At 34.2% G+C, this 15,192-nt stretch overlaps 1 protein-coding gene across 1 annotated transcript; it reads left to right on the forward strand.

Annotated features, from left to right (window-relative positions):
- Nucleotides 1-1,289: 1,289 nt before the first annotated feature.
- LOC136837536 (E3 ubiquitin-protein ligase RNF183-like) lies at nucleotides 1,290-14,622 on the forward strand. The gene is made up of 3 exons (XM_067102385.1): nucleotides 1,290-1,475; nucleotides 6,988-7,211; nucleotides 13,371-14,622. Exons 1-3 carry the CDS (start codon nucleotides 1,464-1,466, stop codon nucleotides 13,786-13,788), a joined length of 654 nt encoding a protein of 217 aa, XP_066958486.1. The 5' UTR covers nucleotides 1,290-1,463; the 3' UTR covers nucleotides 13,789-14,622.
- The last annotated feature ends 570 nt before the right edge of the window (nucleotides 14,623-15,192 follow it).

Consider the following 15,192-nt stretch of genomic DNA (forward strand, 5'->3'; position numbering starts at 1 on the left):
CAAAAAATCATTAAGCCATGAATGAATGGTTGCAGGTTGTAACAGTGCCCGGTCTGACTGACTCGACTGCAGATTCGATTCGCAAACATTGAGCTGACAGAAACGTCTTTTGGATTGCAAAAGCCTTCTTTGTATCGATTGGAATATCAAAAGACAGAATAATTATCGACTATTTTCCAATGTTTTCTTTTTATTTATCGTGTATCAATTTTCTTGGATTACGAGACAAGCCATATTCTTGAATTTAAATACGTAACGAAATAAACTTTACGGGACACATATTAAGAAATGTATGATATATTTACCGTAGCCTGAGAAATGGACAAATAAATATTCTAATGTATGTACACATTTCAATACCGCAAATCCTTGTATCAGTATAATCAGTTGTTCGACAGACAGTCAAATTTTTTTTTTTTTTTTTTTTATATATATATATATATATATATATATATATATATATATATATATATATATATATATATAAATATATATATATATATATATATATATATATATATATATATATATATATATATATATATATATATATATATATATATATAACTACATATCGGCCCTTTTAGTCTAGTAATCTGAACTGCCGAAAGACTACTTAAGTTGTTTACAAACGGAATCTCAAAACTGCATAAAACTGAAAAAGCCACAGTTAGGGTAGTAACATCCTTCTTGTAAACGCATCTATACCACCACTGAACAATGGTCGCTAGAATTTTTTTTTCTAAATTTACACATCGGCCAATAAGTATTTTTTCACTTGGAAATTTAGCTTTCCTGTTTTTGAAAATTGTAAAGAGGCGAAGGAAACGGATAAATTATTATTCTTTTGCGTTTAACTTTAATTTACTAACATGTTTCGATCTTTCCTCCTCCCCAACACACTCTCACCCCTTCGTTGCCTCTCTCTCTCTCTCTCTCTCTCTCTCTCTCTCTCTCTCTCTCTCTCTCTCTCTCTCTCTCTCTCTCTCTGGGAAATAAACAACTACGTGGTATGAAGATGTTTACACACAGGTCGTTCAGCTGAGCTGCAACTAAACAAAAGAAGAAAATGCGGATTTTATCATGAAATATTTGAAACCCACTAAATGACAGAAACAATGTTTTACATACCCTTTTTAATCCCAACTCAATGAGTATTTTTAATAACCAAACACTTCAGTATAGAAACAGAAAATGGTGATATCTATAGTTCCTTCAGTCACTCTCTGATAACATTATCATTATCAGCATCGCGTCAAGATAGGAACGCGAATAACCGAATTCAGTCAGTGCCGCGATACGATAATGAATTACCAAGATAAAGGAAGATTAGATAATGAAACAACACCACGTCGTAAACCAGACACCGTTTTGATCGATGAAATAATATCTCTTTTGCGCTGATGGAAATTTTCTGAGGAATTCGGGAATCGGGAAAAACTATTTGACAGAGAAACGGGAACATGAGTCGCCAGGTAAGTGTTATGATGTTTATGAGACCACTTGATTAAGTGGTCGTGGGTGTGAAAACAAATTCTTCTCACCTGAATGCTTGCAGAGGTTGATTCTTAAAAGCAAATGTCGATTTTTTTTTTCGGGGGTGTTGGGGGGCGAATTACGAGTGAAATGGATCATTTATTCATGTAGAACCCATGATGAACGAGAGAAGAATTTATTTAGTTTTAGAAGGATTCTCTCCCATCTTCCTCAGAAAGCAAATAAAGAGTTCCTTCGAAAGCTAGATAAATTCATTCTTGGAGCCTTGTGGATTTTACTTGATCTTCATTTAATCGTATATTATATGTTGTTTTCTCGAAGAGTGAGGGATAAGAGTTAAAATATTTTTTGTAAGCGTATGATTTACGCGTTAGTAGGATCAGGGCACCAACTCAATAAGAACGTCATATAGTTAAACCATAAGCTGAGCAGTAAAATGAAGAATAACTAGAGAAAGTGAAAACATTCACATGCGTGATATATAAAATACACTAGCGTGCACACTCACATATATATATATATATATATATATATATATATATATATATATATATATATATATATATATATATATATATATATATATATATATATATATATTTATATATATATATATATATATATATATATATATATATATATATATATATATATATATATATATATATATATATATATATATATATATATATATCACAGTGGCGTAGTTGGAATTCCATCAGGTGGGGTCAAGATATTTTTGGGGGCCAAAGAAAATTGCACAAAACCAATGTACCAATTCTGTAATTAGTAAAATTTACTATTCTCGATATATATCCATGTGGATGAAGGAAAATAATAGTATTAGTAATTAGTAAACCTGTATTTGAAATTATAGAGCTCAATTTTCAATTAGTTTTCAACTCTTACTAAACGCAAATGTATGAAGTACTGTAATGTAAATTTCCTCGCAAGCTTACTTTCAACACTGGCCTGATTTCTGTTATCAAGTTTTAATTTTCAACTATAGTATATAATATCCCTGTCATGTAAATATATCAAAATAGGGCGTGTCATCAATAACACAAAAGTCTTATGACCCTCCAAAACCTCTTCAAAATTTCAACCTATTCCATTCATCCCTCTTCTTATTCCTCTCCCTGGATTTTAACTCTAAGCAGCAGTCGCAAATTGCATTGCACCTATTCAAAACTGACTGTAACTATAGTTTCAGTCACTTCAAACACAAGTTGATAACATTAAGTTGGATCAAAATATCGTGAATAAACGCGTCATTTGTGTTAAAAACCTATAACTATTTCCATTCATGTCTCAGCTCTATAGTTGTAAAGGCAACAAGAACTAAAACAAAGTCATTAGATGCATGGCACATCTGTAAATAAACTAAAAAATGTTTCAAATACTTTCTCAGCTAAAGCATTCCAATGGCATGTAAATGGATCAGATAGAAAATATTAATACCATTAGAATGGATCAAATCCGATCAAAATAATAATATCAGCAGCACAAGTGAATGTTTAAAAAAAACCATTCATTTCTCATCTACTGTACTGTACATACGAGTACAAGCCGTACACGTAGCAGGGACCAGCATAAGGTGAATGATTAAGAATATACCAAAACTGTAAAATAACTAAAAGCATTTTAATTTATTTCAAATAAATATATGCCCATGGCGTGTAAAGAGTTCAATATATAACGATAAAGTTGTAAACTATAAACGCTATTATATATCTTTTCAGTAAAGAAGTATGTTTCTATTATCACGTTGTTTGGTAAATTTTGATACAATTTTGTCCATATCCATAGATTTTGCACTAGACACATGAATTCCAAGGGCGGCAAATGAGGACACTCGTGAATCACCCATGGTGCTTCGCAGATAATTTTTTTATTAGCCTCATGGATGAAAAACTTCTTTCACTTGCAGCTGATGTGGGACGAAGAACTATAGCTACAAAGGGAATTTCAACAGCGGGGGCAGGGGGCAGTGGGGGCCAAACATCTGACTGGGGTGGGGCCACTGATATTTATATATATATATGAATGTCTTTTCCTGTAATACTACAGTGTAATATGAATATAAGAAGGCCCGTTTAAATAGTGTTTTATGGGCCTTCTTATATTCATATATATGTATATATATATATATATATATATATATATATATATATATATATATATATATATATATATATATATATATATATATATATATATATATATATATATATATATATATATACTATATATATACTGTATATGTGTGTATGTATACCTGTATGCATACATACACATATAAATACTCGAAAAATTTCAAGTTCTCTCATAATATACTTGTAGTGAGTTATTTATATATATTTATATATAAACAGATAAATAACTCACTACAAGTATATTATAAGAGAACTTGAAATTCTTTCTCAATATTATGTGTGTGTGTTTATGCATACAGATATACATACACACACACACACACACACACACACACACACACACACACACACATATATATATATATATATATATATATATATATATATATATATATATATATATATATATATATATATATATATATAGTACACCAAAAGTGTTGCTTTTTCGGAAGCTCATTCTCACTCTTTAACATGCACAAAACTTTCTCAAGGCCTGGGCCTATATCGGGTTGGTAAACTTGACAGGAATAAACGTAAACCTTGGTCAGACGGAATTTTCTTATATCATTGTATTCCTTAGCTTTGTCCTAAGCAAGCCGATTTTAACGTTGATTTTAACACTAGTGAGGCGAACAAAAGCAGTTTGGGTAAAACTTTAATTCTGAGAAACCTAAAGTTCTTCTTTGAAAAGAGTATCATTTTAATCGAATGATGTCGGCAGGATAAACTTTTCATCCAGATATACTCTTTTCATTAAACGAAGTTTTCCATGATTAACTACCTTGTTTACATGTATTAGTTTTCCAAAGGATTCTTATTGAGTTTAACAATGAAATTAAGATATATTTAGAAACTGTGATTACCCACAGAACATTTAAGAACTAACTTTTAAAATCAATTCTTCTCCAGCGACAAAATAATACCAAAGAAAATCATCTTTATACTGATTCCTTACACTTTATGAGATTTTTTTAAAGATTTGCTAAGACCTGACTTTTAAAGCCAAAAATATTACAAGAACCAGAAGCTTATCGAGGCTTTATTTTTTTTTTATGGAATTGTTATTATTATTCAGATGGTGAACCCTATTCATATGGAACAAGCCCACAGAGGCCATTGACTTGAAATTCAAGCTTCCAGAGAACATTGTGTTCATTTGAAATAAGTAACAGAGTAATAGGAAATATTGAAAGAAGAGATCATTTATTAGAATAAGAAAATAAATGAACGAATAAAAATTTAATTAGTTATAAAATACAACGAAAATGCTTTAGGGTGGGAATGCATTGCATCTTCGCTTGAACTTTCGGATGGATGGATGGATTTAGATTTAGCCAGCCTTGTGCTGGCACGGGCTCTTGCTATGCAGCAGCCCGTAACTGATGATAGAGATTCTGCTGAGAAAAGGATACTTATGAGTTCATGTAAGTGCATTTCCTGGTGTGGAAATGCCTCCACTGCTGAAACCATTCAGTCCAATTTAACCACTGGGCCAGAATTGAAAAGGTGTAGTGGGAGAGAAAGTGTTATAGCAGCAAGTCACAGTAAGTAGGAAAAGTTAAGTATATCTTAGTTTTACCAGACCACTGAGCTGATTAACAGCTCTCCTAGGGCTGGCCCGAAGGATTAGACTTATTTTTATGTGGCTAAGAACCAATTGGTTACTTAGCAACGGGACCTACAGCTTATTGTGGAATCCGAACCACATTATAGCGAGAAATGAATTTCTATCACCAGAAATAAATTCCTCTAACTCTTCATCAGCCGGCCGCGGGAATTGAACTCCGGCCCATCGAGTGACAGTCTGAAGCTCAACCGACTCGGCCAACAAAGCTGGGAAGGAGAACCTTCGGGGTTCCAGTCTCACGACTTCCTCAGGGACACTGGTCCACGGCCCAACGTTGTGAGGAGCAAAGGGCCTATGGAAATGAGAAGTTCGACAGCCGGTCATATTCACTGCATATCGGTGCTACTGTTCAGCTAATCAGGTCGCTCTAGGCAGAAAAAGAGGATCATGTATATATTATGAATGTGATAGATCACTGTTAAGATACAGCTTATGAATAATGAACAAACAAGAGACCATTCATCGGTGGTCGAAGTCGTAACTGCTAATGTTAGGAAACAAACACCTACCACTAAGAATCACTCTGTCTGAAAGAGGCAAATCTCTGGTAGAAGCAGACATCCACACCGGACAACAATATTCTTAGTTCAAAGATTTATAATTTTAGAACATGATTGTTATTATAGAAAGCTAGATAAATCCGCAAGAGAGAGAGAGAGAGAGAGAGAGAGAGAGAGTGTTGACTAAGAATGTAGTGATATCAAAGCCACAGCTCCTCTCCTGAGTTCAAAAGATTTATAATTTTAGAACATGATTGTTATTATAAAAGGCTAGATAAATCCGCAAGAGAGAGAGAGAGAGAGAGAGAGAGAGAGAGAGAGAGAGAGAGAGAGAGAGAGAGAGAATGTTGACTAAGAATGTAGTGATATCAAGCCACAGCTCCTCTCCTGAGTCCTAAAGATTTATAATTTTAGAACATGATTGTTATTATAAAAGCTAGATAAACCCGCAAGAGAGAGAGAGAGAGAGAGAGAGAGAGAGAGAGAGAGAGAGAGAGAGAGAGAGAGAGAGAGAGAGAGAGAGAGAGAGAGAGAGAGAATGTTGACTAAGAACGTAGTGATATCAAGCCACAGCTCCTCTCCTGATTTCAAAAGATTTATAATTTTAGAACATGATTGTTATTATAAAAAGCTAGACAAATCCGCAAGAGAGAGAGAGAGAGAGAGAGAGAGAGAGAGAGAGAGAGAGAGAGAGAGAGAGAGAGAGAGAGAGAGATGTTGACTAAGAATGTAGTGATATCAAGCTACAGCTCCTCTCCTGATTTCAAAAAGATTTATAATTTTAGAACATGAATGTTATAATAAAAAGCTAGACAAATCCGAGAGAGAAGAGAGAGAGAGAGAGAGAGAGAGAGAGAGAGAGAGAGAGAGAGAGAGAGAGATGTTGACTAAGAATGTAGTGATATCAAGCCACAGCTCCTCTCCTGAGTCCTAAAGATTTATAATTTTAGAACATGATTGTTATTATAAAAAGCTAGATAAATCCTCAAGAGAGAGAGAGAGAGAGAGAGAGAGAGAGAGAGAGAGAGAGAGAGAGAGAGATATCACTAAGAATGTAATGATATCAAGCCACAGCTCCTCTCCTGAATCCTAAAGATTTATAATCTTAGAACATGATTGTTATTATAAAAAGCTTTTCCGTGCATCCCAAAGATCGAATTCCTATTATTTATTTTATTATTCTATTCATTTCTCCTTCAACCAGAGCGAACTGAAATGCCAAAAGTGCGTCGAATGGTACGACGAAGGGGCGAAGACGCCCAAACAACTACCCTGTGGCCACAACCTCTGCGCCACCTGCGTCCTGCATCTTTTAGGCGAGCCCCTACACGGACCTGTTAACCTGGACCCGTCATTTCCATCTGGCCGGATGATGCGATGCCCGGTCTGTCAGCGAGATGTCAGCTCTGACCAAACTCATACAAATAGGTAGGGAGGAGAAACTCCATTTTCTCGGAAGTTAAATGGGCCTTTGTCTCTCGGGTGAGCGAATACTGCCGCTGGTCCCGTTATCGTGGTGGCTTTTGTTTATTTATTCTCAAGTGTGTGTGTAACGGTGCGTTTCTTTCTTTTTATTTTCATTTTCTTTTATTCCTCTTTACGTCTGCTGCTTTCATTCAGTTGTGCTTTATTGTTGTTCCTTTATCAACAGCTTTATGATAGTTTTTCGTCATATTGCTGTTTGCTTGTTTTATCATGATGCCTCGTTTGTTGTTTCATTAAACAAAAATGTTTTTTTTAATTACCGTGACCCTATTCTTTTCAAGCTCTATAAAATTATCTTTATACTCTACCTCTTTAAATGACGCCAAGAAATTATTGTCAAGATGAAATAAAATATTCAAATTTTAGCTGAATTCGTGCGTTTATGCTCCTCCAATTTCTGGTCTATAGCTACACTCTTCTTTGTTCTGTCTTGTCTTTCACATTTATTAATCCCTTTCTTCTGTTGCTTTTATTTTCTATTTTCTTGTCATTATTCTTCTTTCTTTTCCTCTTCTCTTCTTCTTCATTCTACTTTCTCGTATCTCCTCAACACCTCGTTCACATGTATAAACTTACAGAGTAGGCCTATGCCTTAAAGTGGACAAACGTACGTGCAACACACACTTTGAACAGCTGAAAAGTATTCAAAAGGTCAACCTGCTTGCTTGGTGTTACCCTTAAATCTGTATTGGTTTTCAGCATATTTTTTTTTCTATGAAATAGTTCACACTTTCTTTGAAGCAGATTAAATTGGCCCGTAAGCACATTTTCTAAGACACCGGAGGTATACGATTAATTTTGGTAGAACTTGACAATATCTGTTACATAAAAATTCTGGCACCTTATCTCATACCCTAATGAGAAAGATTATTGGCAATTCTATTTATGTTCCCAACAATATTGAAATTCGTTTAATTTTAAAATTTTCCTTGAAACCTCTATAAACAAAATTTATGATTTTAATTGAACCTAATTATACCTTTTTTTTTCCCTCTTGCTCTCTTTACGATCATCCCAAGGTTTTATGCAAAGCGCCTTCAATTTTACCGAGCTGGTTTAAAAAATAGTTGTTATTTATTCAGCCACACTGGAATTTTAATCTGGTGGTTTGGGGAGAATAATAAAATGCCGATTTTATTTACATCTTTCAGACACCAAAAAAGAATGTGGATGACTGATTTTATTTGATTTTTAAATTCATCGGAAGCCTTAACGACAAAAAGACAATGTCTTGTAATTACCTTTTTATTTGATAAAAATTCATTGTACACGAAGTATGGTTAGCGTACCAATTACCTTCAATATCTACCTAATTCCAAGCTTTTCAACAATGAATACCTATTACTTATTACTGGATGTAGCCTACTATAATTTCGTAAAGTGAATATGTACTTTAATTGTTGTTTCAATGGTGTTAAAATTCCTTACGCAAACCACGATAAAAAATAACAATAAAAAGGAGAATAATATCGCCTATCATTTCTTGGTTGTGTAAATGCTGTGAATACTTCTAAAAAAAAAAAGTAAAGCGTTATTTTCATAGAAATCGTCTTCTGGATACAAATGAATGTTAAAGAGGATAGTTGTACAAATTCAATCTACATATTTATCTTTCTTTCAGTCCCAAAGCATCATTAACCGATACGTAATTATACGTCTGCACTCGGCAGTTTCATCAATTTGACTGTGAAAAGTCCTTACTCCTTTGAAATATTTTTTCCATTTTATCCATTTTTTCTGCTTGTTTAGCACAAGTAATACCTGTACTGTATATTTGTAGGCGATTCACGTTTAGTGAGACTTGTCGGGTTTCTCCGTCTATAAGAAGAATGAGAACTATTACGCCGCTTCTTCCCACCAGAATATGTGGGTTCTGTATAAGCTGCATTCATTTCATGCCAATTATTATCATCATTTAAATAAATGTTTTGCCATTATTCGGTAAATCGACAAAAGTTTCGCATCATGACCTCGTATCGTCTGAGGTATTGCTTAGTTTGCGCTAGACAAGCTTTCATCTTGAAAACAAACACCCAAAGTCCTTCCTCTCTCTCTCCACCACGTTCCAGCATTACATCCTAGCAATGTTGTAATGTATGGTTGGTAAAACTCATATTATAATTATCTTAACGACATATTAACCAACCTTCCTACCAACAAGCAGCTATAGTGATAGCATTGATTCAGCCTAACCAATATTAATGAATACGATAGAAATAAACACAAAGTAACAGGTGAAAATTAACACGAAAAATTCTGACTAATGTCACGATACAACCCAGGACCTCTCATCTTTCCACCCAAAGGGTCCGGAGTTTGAGCAAGTTCTCATCCCAAATTTATATTTATTCTTCCTAGGGTACTGTGTTCGATATCCACCACAAGAACTCAAATGATGAGATTCAATTTATATACAGCCATTTAGATCATCACCGGCTTGAAGACCCTGTTTGGACATGCCACTAGAGTATTCGCCTTGTTTATCTCCTATTTTCTTTCTCTGAAGGTCGAACTTTCTCTTGCTCTCATTCCGGGTGTACACACCTGAATTAATGAAGTAAAAAAAATTAATATAGTTTCCACAGCAATTCCCTTCTCCATGGTACACTATCTCTAAAGTGGGCATTTATTTTCCATTGCAAATGCTATACCTCACAATTTTCTTTTCGCATTTTTTAACGATCATTGCAGTTTTTTCATGAGCGGGCACAATTTCTTTTACTCCGGTCCGTCATGAGAAAGAATGACAAAATTATGTCTCTTAATTTTATCTTATTTATTAATGGATTCCCAGAAAATGTAATGACGTACTACAAAACGTCGGAACAAAGAAGAGGAAAATGTATGAATTGGCCTGTTGCAAGAGGCCACCCTTGCTTTAATATATATATATATATATATATATATATATATATATATATATATATATATATATATATATATATATATATATATATATATATATATATATGTATATATATATATATATATATATATATATATATATATATATATATATATAAATATGTGTGTGTGTGTGTGTGTGTGTGTGTGTGCATATATATGTAAATGTATTTATGTATATGTATGTATATATATATACATATATATATATACTGTATATATATATATATATATATATATATATATATATATATATATATATATATATATATATATATATATATATATATATTGCATTTCATGTAGAATATAATTTTATTCTAGTTTATGATCAGTGAATATTCAACGGAGCACATTCCATGATATTCACTGCAGGATAACTGAATATTGCGGCATATTTGTTCATTTTCGCAGTCTTGCCTCTGGCGAGAATTTGCACTTTAATAACTTGTAATAACTTGTAATAAAAATAATTTTCTTATTGATATATACTTACTCCCCCTTATAAAGGCGATAAAAGCGTCATAATTTAATAAATAAATAAATATAATTCAGTGGAAAATATAATCATATAAAGATTTTAATAAAGCATGAAACTTTATGAACATTTAACATTCTCTGAGAATGTTAAATGTTGATGTCCCTTTCACTTAAAGTCAACGTATCAAGTGTAGGAAAGGATAAGAATGTTTAAAGATAAGGAGGGGGAAAATAAAAAAAAAATCTTCATGAGGGAATAGAGGACATAATGAACAAGAAAAAAAAACGCGAAAGTGACAAGACCTACTTATTATGTTAGGAAGTATTCTTTGATGAAACAATTGCAATTATTGTTGCCAATACTCCATTTGGTGACCTGATTCGTTGGTCTGACATGGCTCGGAATTGTGTAGTTGGCTGAGATCCCAGGGGCCGAATCAGTCATCAAATAATTTATAAGACACTATCTTATATATTGTGAAGATGATAATTACCTCTCTAGTTTTTCAAGAAGTTATACTGCAACAAAAGAGGAAGAAAATATTTGTCGAGAGTAAGAAAAAATACGTTTCCATATTTTCTGCTTTAAAATATCAGACCAGTCATAGCGGTACCTAAAAGACAAGAAGCTAAAAAGAAAATTTTTGGAGAGGAATAGAACTCTAACTATAATCGAGATCGTAAGGAGAGCCTTTCATTAACCACTAAGGGCAATGATGGAAATTTATACCTGAAACGAAATTACCGATGGAAGTAGCTGGAAATCATTTGATGAGAGTATTCGTCATGATTACCATTGGGAAACGAGGAAGTGCCAGTCTGAACGTAGACCACTGGGAAACGAGGAAGTGCCAGTCTGAACGTAGACCATTGGGAAACGAGGAAGTGCCAGTCTGAACGTTGACCATTGGGAAACGAGGAAGTGCCAGTCTGAACGTAGACCATTGGGAAACGAGGAAGTGCCAGTCTGAAAGTAGACCACTGGGAAACGAGGAAGTGCCAGTCTGAACGTAGACCATTGGGAAACGAGGAAGTGCCAGTCTGAACGTAGACCATTGGGAAACGAGGAAGTGCCAGTCTGAACGTAGACCATTGGGAAACGAGGAAGTGCCAGTCTGAACGTAGACCATTGGGAAACGAGGAAGTGCCAGTCTGAACGTAGACCATTGGGAAACGAGGAAGTGCCAGTCTGAATGTAGACCATTGGGAAACGAGGAAGTGCCAGTCTGAACGTTGACCATTGGGAAACGAGGAAGTGCCAGTCTGAACGTAGACCATTAGGAAACGAGGAAGTGCCAGTCTGAACGTAGACCATTGGGAAACGAGGAAGTGCCAGTCTGAACGTAGACCATTGGGAAACGAGGAAGTACCAGTCTGAACGTAGACCATTGGGAAACGAGGAAGTGCCACTCTGAGCGTAGAAGACGCACAGACATTCTGTTACATGCATTCGGGAGAATATTTTTCCATCAGTTTTAGAACGAAAGGTATGAAGCACATGCCACTGATATCATTATCACTATAGCTATTCAGAAACTTACCAATAATACCAATAATATCAGATAGCATCAGATTGCAGTTTTTCCATTCCTGACGAGGAGAAGGTTTGCAGATAAGGTTGGCATCAAACGTAGTAAAATTCTAAAATCCATTGAATACCATTAAATTGTAGAGTGAGCTATGAATTAAAAGTAATAGTACAATAGTTTAGAATTACATTGGCAAGACTGGCACTGAGCAAACCTGTTGATTTAAGAACACACCGCGAATGCCCAAATGAATTACTGTATACAGTGCTAATACACACACACATACTCACACACACACACCCACACACACACACACATATATATGTATATATGTGTGTGTGTATGTACGTATATCTGTGTGTGTGTGTTTTTGTAATAATATATGTATTGGTTTTTAACTATAATGTTTTAGAATTCCACTTTACCTCATCTGAAACTTTTTCAATAGGGTTCGAAATAAAATTTTTTCTACTGATTATTTTTTCCTCTTTCTTATGGAGATACAATGTGAATACATAAAAAGACAATTAAGAGGCAATGTTAGTGTACTGGCGTTCACCAGGCTATGCAGTTAAGATTAATTTAGTCCTCGGGAAAATTGCGATTCATTCTTTCACCATGTTATTGCAGATATTTGGATGCACAAAACCATTATCTTAGACCCTATCTTGTTGTATGTAGGAATTGGGGGTCTCATCTAGCATCTGTTATTACAATTATAAATACTAAGCAATGATATCAAGAAATTCAATATATTTTACGAAGGCTTATAACTTTATTTTCCTTATTCATGAACTTGCAATTGGTGGAGGTTATTGACCAAGAATCGTGAGAAAGTTATGAGTGTTACTTTTTTACTTTTTTTTATTTTGGTACTAAGAGAACCTGGATCATTTTCCGTTGACAATAAGGAGGCAATGATAATACATTTTTAAACTTGAAAGTCTAAGGGAAATTTGTTTTTTCCCCTTTTTTCCACGTTTACCAGCAATTGAAATAACAGTATACCCCAGGGACTTTGCTGAATTGTAGAGAAAAACTAGAATTACTGATTGTGGAACATAAATTGCAGGACCATAAGTATTTTTCTATTTTACAGCATTAGTATTTACCAAAGACCAAGGTAATTAGCTAGAAAAAGAAAACTAGCCAAAAATCCCATTCTTAATATTTTCCTTATCTTACACAGAGTCTTAGCTACAAAGATTAGTGGTCTCATCGGTCTGGAATCAATGATTGTTGGTGATGATAAACTGCAGGAGCCAAAGAATCGAAAACCTAATCCAAGTACTGTCAAAAATAAACCTACCCTTCCAGCTAAAAGCCCACCTCCACAACATGGCCAGCCTATAGGATGGACGAAACCCACCACGTCTCCAGTGAGTGAAGTTCCAGTAATCCAGCAAGAAAACGACCGGTCTCATATTGGATGGACGCTACCCGGAGTACCGGTGCCAAGTGCTCCATCTCCCCTGCTGGGAATGTCAAGCGCTCCATCTCCCCTGCTGGGAATGTCTGGGCCCTATTATGAGACACCTTTTCGTCCTCAAGCTAGTGCCCAAGGATCACCTTTCGCACCTCCTCCCACTTATTTTCATCCTAAGTAAATTTGTGTGTTTTGGTCTAAGTAAGGCGTTTTTTTCATTTTGACTTTACAAAAGTATTAACTTTACAAAAGTATTAAATTTTTCATTCTTAGTAACGTTTTCCTTGCGCTTGGCGTACTGTTTTGCAACGTGTATCAGGATATTTTTCGTCAATCGTGGATTACAATAACATCCCTATTTTCTTTCAGAACGAATAAAATTCTATTTTAATTAACTACTGTCGCTCCCTAGGTTTGATCAAAGGCTGTAAAGTTAGTATTAGGTGAAACCTAAGTTTGAAATCAAAATAAAACATCATTTTTGTAGCACATGATCGTGATGATCAATTTCGAACCTGGACTTGATGACTAATCCTTTTTCGGAGTTGTCAGGGAGGAATAACATTCAGTGCAGAATGTAACGCTAGGAATATGGATTTCAATACATTTTGTAGATAAATGACATGCCATTTACCCTTGAAGTGGTCATCATTTGCGTTCTCAGAAAGATTTTATTTGACCATCTTAATTAAGAATTTCATTATACTACATTCAAAGCACTGAACGCTGTGGATGTTAGAACAAACCGCATACAAATTTTAGTACAGCTATTTTCAACTATTTTCACCATTTTCTTGACAGATTACAGCATTTTAAGGCAAATAGAGCACGCTACAGAAATCTTTAATACTTAGTAACATTATGATTTCCTTGGTCCATATGGAGAAAATTTTATGAACCCAAAGGTCTCTTGCACAGTTTTTAGACTAAACACTAATCTTCACTGAAAAAGCTACTGTGATTATATTGTTGGATCTATCAAGGTGATTAAAGATTCCCTGAAATGTTAACATTACCTTCTGTCTTATTATCCTCACCTCACTGATTTGATGCCAAAGCAAAAAAAAAAAAAAAAAAAAAAAAGTCTGTTTTGAGTGACAAAGTTATTGTGATGCATATGCAGAATGAAAAAAAAAAACTGTAGATGCAATGAATCTAAAGCAATCACAATTGCTACAAATAAGCTGTCTGGTTTCATATTACACACTGTTGAACAGAAATACCCAATTAGTGAACAAGAAAACTTTGATTAATAATCAAAAATTAATCTAAAGGAGTCCCAGTAAATTTAGCAAAAATTAAATATTGGACAGACAGACACACGAATTCGAGTCCTACTACAGAGATCAGATTACTTTCTATTCTTGTATTTGGATCTAAGCCATCGCACTGGCAAGCGTATCCAAAATGCGTGAATAATTCGAGAAATTAGGAAGGCATTGGGGTTATTACAATTAAATATGTACCTGGAAAATAGTGACCAGTAGATTATTTATGTATGCACACATACATGTATATCTATAAATCTAATATATATATATATATATATATATATATATATATATATATATATATATATATATAT

Source organism: Macrobrachium rosenbergii, chromosome 59 (genome assembly GCF_040412425.1).
Source record: "Macrobrachium rosenbergii isolate ZJJX-2024 chromosome 59, ASM4041242v1, whole genome shotgun sequence".
Lineage (NCBI taxonomy): Eukaryota > Metazoa > Arthropoda > Malacostraca > Decapoda > Palaemonidae > Macrobrachium > Macrobrachium rosenbergii.